This window comes from Lactuca saligna, chromosome 4 (assembly GCF_052625555.1).
Source record: "Lactuca saligna cultivar CGN05327 chromosome 4, ASM5262555v1, whole genome shotgun sequence".
NCBI lineage: Eukaryota > Viridiplantae > Streptophyta > Magnoliopsida > Asterales > Asteraceae > Lactuca > Lactuca saligna.
In genome coordinates this window covers 132,383,348-132,393,980 of record NC_136420.1, presented here as the reverse complement: position 1 = coordinate 132,393,980, position 10,633 = coordinate 132,383,348, and the positions used below count along the sequence as shown (strand labels likewise).

General features: G+C 30.9%; 2 protein-coding genes across 4 annotated transcripts; one reads left to right on the top strand and one right to left on the bottom strand.

Annotated features, from left to right (window-relative positions):
• The first annotated feature begins 226 nt into the window (after positions 1–226).
• On the top strand, positions 227–7,413 carry LOC145042825 (uncharacterized). 2 transcript variants are annotated; one of them, XM_078991313.1, is made up of 2 exons: positions 227–1,817; positions 6,703–7,413. In XM_078991313.1, exon 1 carries the CDS (start codon positions 737–739, stop codon positions 1,793–1,795), a length of 1,059 nt encoding a protein of 352 aa, XP_078847439.1. In that variant the 5' UTR covers positions 227–736; the 3' UTR covers positions 1,796–1,817; positions 6,703–7,413. The 2 variants fall into 2 exon arrangements, with proteins under 2 accessions (XP_078847439.1, XP_078847440.1); XM_078991314.1 differs by having other exon boundaries at positions 6,678–7,413.
• On the bottom strand, positions 4,592–7,030 carry LOC145042826 (PHD finger protein ALFIN-LIKE 4-like). Of its 2 annotated transcripts, none has more exons than XM_078991316.1 (5): positions 6,893–7,030; positions 6,763–6,795; positions 5,827–6,055; positions 5,308–5,443; positions 4,592–5,159 (listed from the first exon to the last, which is right to left on the bottom strand). In XM_078991316.1, the coding sequence occupies exons 1-5, from the start codon at positions 6,993–6,995 to the stop codon at positions 4,809–4,811; spliced, it is 852 nt and encodes a 283-aa protein (XP_078847442.1). In that variant the 5' UTR covers positions 6,996–7,030; the 3' UTR covers positions 4,592–4,808. The 2 variants fall into 2 exon arrangements, with proteins under 2 accessions (XP_078847442.1, XP_078847441.1); XM_078991315.1 differs by having other exon boundaries at positions 4,661–5,168.
• Positions 7,414–10,633: the final 3,220 nt, after the last annotated feature.

Genomic DNA, 10,633 nt, shown 5'->3' with positions numbered 1-10,633 from the left:
AAAATAAAATAATTATATTTTTTATACATTTTTAAAACTTTATTACCTTTTAAATCATTATCCCTTACCAAAAATACAAGCCAAACAATAAAAATTTTCTAGTCTCCGTGAATTTCTGATTATTTCTAAAACAAAATTGTCAAAGGAAGGAGACAAAACTTTCTGTTACCGATAACTGACACGTGTCAGCTTCCAGGTTGTCTGTTTTTATCCGCTTTTCTTCATTTTGGTCACCCTCAAATTCGCATGAAAGCTCTCACTCCCCACCATCCGCTCTCTGTGATTTCCAATTCCAATCTCTCTCTGATTACTCATTCTTTGATCTACAGAAGGCTATTGATTAATCTGATACCTCGCCGGCGAGCACCGATAATGACTGCAACTTGTTCCACAGACGATTATTGGATGACAACTTTATTTTGGTATTAGACATGTTAGATCAACTTCGACGTTCTATTGGAAATCCGGTTCCGAAGGAGAATTAAAAGCTCGTTGTATCAGGAATTCAGGCGTAATTTCAATTTCGATGTTTCTTCAGAATTTGATAATACGATTATCAGATCGATCACTATTTCACGATTCTAGATTATCGACTTTTGGTAATTAGCTTGGTTTACGTGCTTCATTAATCGGTGGTGTTACGAGAAGAGTTTTGGTGTTGATTAATGTGAAATTGTTTGTGGCTAGACCTGTGAATAGTATTAGAGTCTGTGAAAAATCATCTACAGTGGCGAAAATGGATTTGAGTACGGCGGAGGAAGAATCTAATTCCGATCAAATCGTGCATACACCGCCGGAAATCGATTGGGAAATGCTCGATAAATCAAAGTTTTTCTTCCTCGGCGCCGGACTTTTTTCATGTGTCTCCGCCACACTTTACCCCGTCGTCGTATTGAAAACCCGGCAGCAAGTTTCTTCCTCCCATTTATCAAGTCTTAAGACGGCGTTCTCGATTCTCCGGTACGAAGGTTTCCGAGGACTCTACAGAGGCTTCGGGACTTCATTGATCGGAACAATTCCAGCTCGAGCGACATACATGACAGCACTAGAACTCACCAAGAGTAACGTCGGAACGAATATTATCAAACTAGGGTTTCCTGAGCCTACCGCCGCCGCCATTGCCAACGCGATGGCCGGACTCAGCGCAGCATTAGCGGCACAACTCGTTTGGACACCGGTTGATGTGGTGAGTCAAAGACTCATGGTCCAAGGAAACGACTACAGCAATCAGAAAATCTCCACTTGTGATCAGAAATCAAACAAATACATGAACGGGATCGATGCTTTTCGAAAGATTCTCAACACCAACGGGCCAAGAGGTTTGTACAGAGGTTTTGGCATATCGATAATGACATACGCACCTTCAAATGCAGTTTGGTGGGCCTCATACTCTGTAGCTCAAAGGCTTGTGTGGGGTGGAATTGGATCGTATATGTGTAACGAAAACGAAAATGGTGGTGTGGTTGCATTTACACCTGATTCAAGAACTGTAATGGCAGTTCAAGGTGTGAGTGCAGCCATGGCAGGTGGTGTTTCAGCTTTAGTTACAATGCCTTTGGATACAATCAAGACAAGATTGCAGGTGCTTGATAGCAGTGACGACAACAATGGGAGGAAAGTCCCAACTATTGGTCAAACTGTGAGGAATTTAGTAAGAGAAGGTGGGTGGATGGCTTTTTATAGAGGATTAGGTCCACGATGGGCTTCCATGTCTATGTCTGCAACCACCATGATTACAACTTACGAGCTTCTCAAACGTCTCTCCACTAAGAATCAAGAAAACTTGATACGATGAAATATTAATACAAAATTATAAGGTACCCAAACCCTCTCTGGATCTTAGAAATTTCACCATCTTGTTTTCATTTTGTCTATCCTGCTCATAATTTGTTCTTAGTTTTATGCATGTTTATGTGATTACAGGATTAGACTTGAGTTTCTTCATATTTTGTTCATATAAGATTGTGATATATACAATGTCACTATTTACATAATTGAAATCCCAACTAGTGTGCCACTTTCTAACATCTTTTTCATTTTTGGGATTAGATAATGGATTAGGAAATGGGAATCTGAAATAATATTGTATCTTGGTTGGTAGGGGTCAGGGACCTCCTTTGGGGGGATTGAGATTGGGATTGCTTGTGTTTTATACTTTTATTTTCTTTTATTTATGATAACTATTAGATTACATTATCCATAAAAAAGATGAAGAAATTTTGGAATTTTGTACCTTGACAAATGAGTTTGGTGGGGGTGGGAGTGGGACTAGCTGTCAACGGGAATTGGGAACTGTTTTTTTTTTTTTTTTTTAAAGTTTGTATATTACAAGTGGGATAAATCTTTATTAAACTTTTTTAATATTTAAAGTGGATAACTATGAACCTAGAGTATCTTGCGTCGACATGGAATTTTTATTTATTTAAATTGTAACTGGAAAGTCTGAAATAATAATATAATAATGATTTTTAAAATTATAAAAGTAAAAATTAAATAGAAACGTCCAATGCATCACATGGACATAATATGTAGGGATCAGTATTTGGAACACATCGGTTTTTGGACGATTTGTCAAAAACTAGTAGATTTTGGATCAGATCTGTGTTGAGGGTTACTAGATCTAGGCATGGATTTTTTGGTTCTTGTTTCTATTCGGTTAATACAACATTATATGCATACGGTACAACTCGTTGATGTCATACTGAAAATTAGTTTATCTATTACGACTAGAGGTGAACATTTGCACCGAACTAGACCGGATCATGGACTCGACCCGTTTGGGAAAAATTAGTTGGCCTTGGACCTGATCTGTTAAGGCTTACTAGTTCAAGTTCGGTCTTTTCCAAATTCTCATCCCTAATTATATTTAGAATTGAAACACAAGATAAACAACTTTGAAGAAATATTTAGTATGGTCGGAAGAGGGACAAAATAAAATATTGACCAATGAGACGAATGCATTATATTTTAGTTCCATTCAAAAGCTTTGAACAAAATAGAACAAAAATTAAAATGACAAAAAGAAAACATATTAACAAGGTTCTAAAAAGTTTGTCACGATTCTAAGACATGTATTTATCGTCAAACTTTGACAAAATGTCCCCTTAAAAAACCCTAAAATTCATAAAAATGCATAAAAATACTTAGAGATCACAATTTTTTTTGATTTTATATATGAAAAAATCACATTTATTTAAAAATTTGCTGAAAAAAAATATATTTTTTTTATTTTTTTGAAAAAAAAATCAACGAATTTGTAGTAAAAGGTGCGATTTTTTCAAAAAAAAAAAAAAAAAAGTTTTTTATGCATTTTTATGATTTTTAGGGTTTTTTGTTTTCCATAAAATGTAAACCTATATATATATATATATATATATATATATATATATATATATATATATATATAAAATTATCGCCTTAAGTCACACTTTATAAACGATACGGCTCATCACGGCTCAAAAAAACTTACAGCAAAGTTATGCCTCTATTTAGAACATGCATATATTACATACAATGTCTTCTCCTTCCTACTTTCCTAGTTATTAAATACTCGCACGATATGAGAGTTTTACCTTTTTTTTAATTTTTTTTATTTCCAATTATCTAACACCCACTAACTTGGAAGATCTCGACATGAATCTGTTGGTGATGTTGAAGAACACGAGGGGGTAACTTTTATTCCCTTTTGATTATATATATATATAATTTGTTGAAATATAACGTGACATTTATCGGCTGTAATTGTTGTTTGGTAAAGAAATCTTTAACAAAAAATATGGAACTCTAGGACAATATGTTAATTTGGACATCACGTTTTGTTCTTTGTTTTGTGCTAATCTTACCAGACGCTTTATAAAAATCAGTTCACTTGTATTATTCTATTATGTCCGGTCCGTATACCAAACACTATCTAAATGAACCTATATGTGATCGATATCAAATTTCGATGCTAGTTTACTTGGTTGAAATGTAATTGAAACCTAGAAATGTTTATCGGTCTTTTTAGTGGGTGTTTGATAGAACTTTTTAAAATAGCTTATTAGCTTTTTAGTTTTTCAAAAAGCTAATAAGCTAAAAGTGTTTGTGTATTTGAAAAACATTTTTAAAACAACCTTTTAGGTAGAAAAAAATAAAGTTTTCAAAAAGCTGAAAAATCCTAATTTTTTTTAGCTTTTTAACCATTTTATCTCTTAAAATCAACTTCATAAGCATATTAGCATTTTTCTTAAAAATAACTTTTGTACTAAAAAGCTAACCCAAACATACCTTTAATATAATCATAAGTTGAATGACTAAAACATCAAATTGTATAATATTGGTTGTCTTTTATACATTAACTCTAACAAAATATACATATAATAATTTCAAAAGTTAAATGTTTCATATCACTCTCTCTTAATGTTAGACACAATAAAACGAAACCGCGCTTGACACTAAGACTACACCTGATATCAATAAAATGGAAATTTTTAGTTTTGTCTCACCAAATACAAATACAAGATGGAACATGTTGATCCTTTGTGCAAAAGACATGTCAACCTGCAATGTGAATGCCCCCATGTTTACATACAACAAGGTAAACATAGTCGTATTTTAAAGAAAGAAAGATGCTAACAATTAAAAATTCCTAAAAACAGACAATACAGATGGCAGGCATTGATTGGTTTGAAAACGAGATTACTGAACTGAATTATACAGCAACTGAGGTCCACTAAAACATCATCATCACCAACAATTTTCAACACCAGAGTTAGAGGGAGAGAGTAGTAAAAAGTAAAAACAGTAAGTAATAGTAATAGTAATAGTAATCAAGGGCGAGCTCTTTTGTTGCTGCAAGATGGACACTTGTACTGCTTAATGTGTTCAGCTCTAGCTGGAGTGATCTTGACACACTTCCCATGAAACCACTTCTCACAAATATCACAGCAAATCCAAAACTCATCCGATGCATAATTCTCTCCACATGCTCCACACAATGTCTCCCCATGCTCATCCTCATCCTCATCCTCATCCTCTTCATCTTCATCATCCAACTCCAATCCCATTCCCACTCCCACTCCCACTCCCATTCCCATTCTCATCCCCCCTTCATTTTCATCTTTCAGTGCAGCTGCCATCGGCTGTTGCTTTGGGTACTTCCCATGAGACTCTGGCTCCCGCTGCAATGACTAAATTCAAAACAGTCAATACAATAAATACCAACCTACTTTCATTTCCTTATATTAATCTTAATCTCCTAATGAAAATTGAACTTACAATTGCTTAATAAGAAATACAAAGAAAAATATGAGGTAATGATTTGTTTACCATTTTTGAGTTTGACTTGGATTTGGTGCTGCTGTGATTAGAGACTGCAGTTTTCTCCTTCTGGGCTTTCTTTGCGATGCCACTTACAATTTCAAATATTGTTGGAAGATCATTTATCATGTTGAACAACCGCTTCCTGCATCATTGAAAATAAATAAACAAATGAGACATAAATGATAAATCTAACATTATCCAAGATTTTCAGTGCTACAAGATCCCAAGATTAGATAAAACACCGTTTTCCATAATTAAAAAAAACGCACTTTCTTTTTATGGATGATAAACCTAGTATTTGTAAACTTCAAAGATTATATAACACGATCAAAACATTATTTCCCATAATTGTGTTATATCACTTCTAATAAAATATTTAACGGATTTATATCAAATTTTAAATACACAACAGATTAAGGGCGCCACATACGTATCGGAATTCGGAAGAAAAATACAAAGATGAAAGGATAAAAAGATAAGAAGAAAGTAAGAAAGTAAAGTAGGTTGTCTATAACTATGATTTACCTATCAGCTTTATCAAATCCGAATCTGGCACCAAAATAGAAGGCAACAGAAAGCAACCAAGCATCACTATGAACAGCAACCAAAGATAACCAGTCCTTTTCTTGCATTCCATCTCTAGCAAAATTAATACCCAATGCTGGTTCTGGGAGTTCTGGTGGCACCTCTTCAGCAGGCAAATTCACCTCCCATTGCTCACTAGGAAAACCATACAAACACAAATTCTCCTTTTCTGTAAACAAGAAAAAAAGTCAAAACAATAATTTTTCACATCAAAAGAACAAAACAAAACAATAACAAAAAAGGTAAGTGAAAACGCAAAAATGAAGATTTTACGCATATGCATGAATCTTTTAATATGATAATGCTTTTGTAAACATTAATATATGCTTCTTAAACAGATGCTGTAAACATTACTCAAAGTAGTTGATGGCAATTCATTAGGATACAAATGTGTTTCCGATTCGAGTAACATGATTCATGAACACGCCTCCTTAGGATAGCAATCTTGATACAGAAATCCCCAAACATGACCTAAAATAAGTAAATTATATACAGTTTCATAGAACTGGGTCTTTGAACCATGGAGGCATAGACCAAACCTCCGTTGCATATAATTGGAAAATATAAAACCACGGGATTATATAATTTAGCAAACTTGTAGATAAAATCGCCGTAATCCATTACATAATGAAGGTTAGACCTAATTTACAGTTACAGGTAATGATGTAACAGTAGACGATGCAAAGTGCAAAAGATTACCAAATACGGATAAGATGCAGACAATTAATCAACGAGTGATGTTTTTTTATGTGATTAAGCGTCTGGATTTTTAAAAATTTTTTTTTTTTTAGCTCGGTGCATGAAATTGACATGCAGGAGAAAGGATTTAATCGAAGTAAAGTGACGCGCAAGGATAGCGATAGAAAGAACCCTAACCTGGATCACACTGGTGGTAAAATTCTTCAACATCTGCAAAATTAAGTAGAGAAGTTTAGATTACTAAAACGAAAAATCGGTGAACGAAGTAGATAACCGAGTGGAAGAAAAAGACAAAGCATAATCTCACCGGTAGTAAGAGCTTTAATCATTCCGGCACGACGACCTTTGAAATCCCTAAAAACCTCCTCCACTGTGCGAGGATTATACGGCGTTGCTCCTCCTCCCTCCATCTTCTTCTATGAAGATTGCAAGAAATTTAAAATGTAGAAATCGAGAAAAGAACTCTTCGGTGAAACCAGTAGCGAATTACAGAGAGAATACGAGTGTCGAGTAGCAGAAGAACAGTGTATTTATGCAGAGAGCTCCAGCACTTCCCCCTTTGTGTAGTTTTGGAGAAGGAAAAGCAACACGTACGAGAGAGACGAGAAGAAGGCGGATTTGAATCTAATGCTAGAAGAGGTGTTTAACTATATTTGATTTATGGGTGATGAGTCCGAGAAAACAAAATCCCAATTTTGGACTTTCTTCGTCCTTTTAAGCGGTGCCCTAATTTGAGAGGGGAATAGGAAGTCCTTTTATAACCCCCCAAATGGGAAAAAAATATATTATACTTTTGTTTTAAAAATAAATGCAATGTTTTGTATTGAATATTGTTTAACAAAATACTTAACTATTAATTCAAATACGGAAGGACAAATATCATTAAAAAAAGAAAAAAGTTGGTCTATTTTCGTAAAAGTTTCATTAATATTGCCTAATTACGTGGCATATATTAAGTATTTAGTTTTTTTAAGAAAAAAAAAAAAAAGTTTGGTTCCACAAAGTTTTTAGTTTTTGGATCAACTAAAGAGCTTTAAATCCAAAAGTTTTTTCAACTAAAAACTCTTTTAATTTTTAATAAATTGATTTAAATATTCTTTAAAATTAATAAATATTATTCATACTTTTATCAATTATCTTATATGATTATATATAAATGCATTTTATATGTTTATTTAAAATAACCAATGTTGTCAACATCAGGATCCTACCTAAGATCGTTTTTGAGTTTGTAAGATCGGGATCGGGATCTTAAGATCCCTCAAAATAAAATATAATTTTAATTTATAACTTTTAATCATGAAAAATATTTCAAATATTTATTTTTTCGTTCAAAAATTATAAAAAAAATTCAAAATATTAATCATAATATAATACAAATTGGTAAAGGGCAAAAAACATAAAATAGTAAAAAAAATCAAGGGAAGGTAGGATCGGATCGGATCTCGATCCTACGATCTTACGATCCTACCAAAATACGATCATTTTACGATCCGAATCGTTTTTCATACCTATGATCATAGGATTGTACGATCCTACGATCATGATCGCGATTTTGACAACCATGGAAATAACCATATTAATAGATTTTATAATTTATTAATGTTTATCTAATAAAATAATAAATATTTGTTATATGAATTTATAACTTAAAATTAATATCATATAATAATATTTATCTTTTAAAAAACCACGAAACACTTGTAATATGTAAAAATGTTTATCATGGGTTCTGACAAAACTAAAAAGCCTTATATATTTTATTTGTCAAAAATTATCATTTACTAATATGTATAAAAACTTTTTTTACCAAATGAGAAGTTTAACGGTATACATGGCATTAACGTTTAGATGATTTTTAACTTTTGATAATTATAATTTAGAATAATTACTTTATCATCGTTATATTTCAATTTTAGTTTGTATACATATATCATTTTATGTAATTTTATATATTTCAAAAGTTTTTAACTATTTGTATCGAACACCTTATAAAAATAAAAATTACAACTTCCAACTTTCAACTACTTTGATCATACACTCCCAAAAACATTTATAAAGGTTTTAATTGATGTTATTTACTTTAAATTCGATCAAGTTGATGTGAAAAAACAACGATAAAACATATTTTAATTTAATATTGAGCTTAATAATAAATTAAAATATAATTTAAAAGTCTTTTTTTGTTTCTTCTATATAAATATTGTATAATAGTTACTGATTAAGTTTATTTCATAATTTTATCTTAAACTTCTTTTATTTCATTAATATAAAATTAGGTTATCTTAAGACGTTTACTTATTTACTGTATACCTAGATAATGATGCGGTGGTGACATGGCAATTATGTGACGATATATTTGAACAACTTTCTTATATAGTAATCAAATTTTAATTTAGGAAGGTTACAGATTCGGTTAAGAAGAAAAAACTTATAATACTGTAGCTGATAATGGTTATTTTGGCTATTTAATTTTCCATCTTGAAAGTGTATATCTAGTGTGATGTATGTAATATAAATGGCTTCTGTATATACTTTCAACGATATATTGAGCATCTTATCCATTCTCATTCAATCACGATGCCTAATTTTTTGAAGACATTTAACTATTGAAGTTGAAGTTTTGTTTCATTATGAAACTTTTTATCATTGTATAAACCAATGAAATGGAGTTTACTATATAAGATGGCTCATGTCCTAAACAAAACTCAAACCTAATTTAAATCTAATGCATTTTTCGATCTCAATCTTTTGTATTTACATGTTAGTAAGTTATATATTATGATGAAATATCATGTTGAATAATAAAAAATATGGAGTCTTCTATATTAACAACTTTTGTAAATGAAAATGTTTAAGAATGTAGGGTTTCAATTTTTCTACATTATATCTCTACCTTTTTCTCTTGCAGCTTACTCATTTTCTATAACGTGTTAAATATGTGTATTATCAGACCATATCATTGAGGATATAATGAGCATTTATTATCCTCAAATTTTAAAATGTTTTTAAGCCTACCAATAAAAGACTTTGAGGTCATTTGTTAGATTTTTCTTCTAATCTATATAAGGTCGTCAAAATTGAATACTTTCACATAGTTCCATTCTCGCATGTCTAACAACAACCACATGAACACGTATCTTCCATTCATTAATCGTGTTTTTAGTCCATCAACTAAGTCCAAAATGATTAAATCAATTATTAAGTTAACATATAAAATTTGGGAACCTAATTGCAACCGATAGATTTCATATATAGTCATTATGGTAAAATATCATCCCGACATCCTACCATGTCTTAGCTAAATCAATATTGATAAAGTGTTTGTTTTGGCAATGCACAAATCAAAAACGGTCTATATATGTCATGAATTATAATTAAGGAACTTAGATTATAATTTAGGGCAAAATCATACTTATTGAACAGGACTCAAATAGCTTGATGCAATCATTAATGAAGGAAATATTTCCCAAAAACTACTACATAATAAGATATTAAAGGTCAAATTTAACCCTAAATATATGTATGTACTTCAATTACAATAATAAATATGTATTAATCAATATGCAAGTATCTTCATGAGAATGAGAAAAAAGTATTTATATATGTATATCTATATTTATATTTATACACACACATAGACAAACACGCGCGCGCACACACACACACACACACATATATATATATATATATATATATATATATATATATATATATAATTTTATCTACTATAAATGATTTATTCTACTTGTACTATAGTCATTTGAAACATTCATAACTTTTTACTTTCATTTAATTAAAAACAAATCACTCAAGAATATTTCTTTTAACGTATGATACTTATTGTTAATTATAAGACCAATTGAGAATTATATATATATATATATATATATATATATATATATATATATATATATAAAAATGATTATTAATTGAAAAAGCATACTAGAAGATATATGATGTCAAGATGCAACATATATATATATATATATATATATATATATATATATATATATATATATATATATATATATATATATATATATAT

Coding starts and splice junctions, on each gene's coding strand:
- LOC145042825 (XM_078991313.1), top strand. CDS start 737: ATGGATTTGAGTACGGCGGAGGAAGAATCTAATTCCGATCAAATCGTG.
- LOC145042826 (XM_078991315.1), bottom strand. CDS start 6,995: ATGGAGGGAGGAGGAGCAACGCCGTATAATCCTCGCACAGTGGAGGAG. Junction 6,796..6,892: donor GATTAAAGCTCTTACTACCG/GTGAGATTATGC, acceptor TTAATTTTGCAG/ATGTTGAAGAATTTTACCAC. Junction 5,169..5,307: donor CCAAGTCAAACTCAAAAATG/GTAAACAAATCA, acceptor TTTTGAATTTAG/TCATTGCAGCGGGAGCCAGA.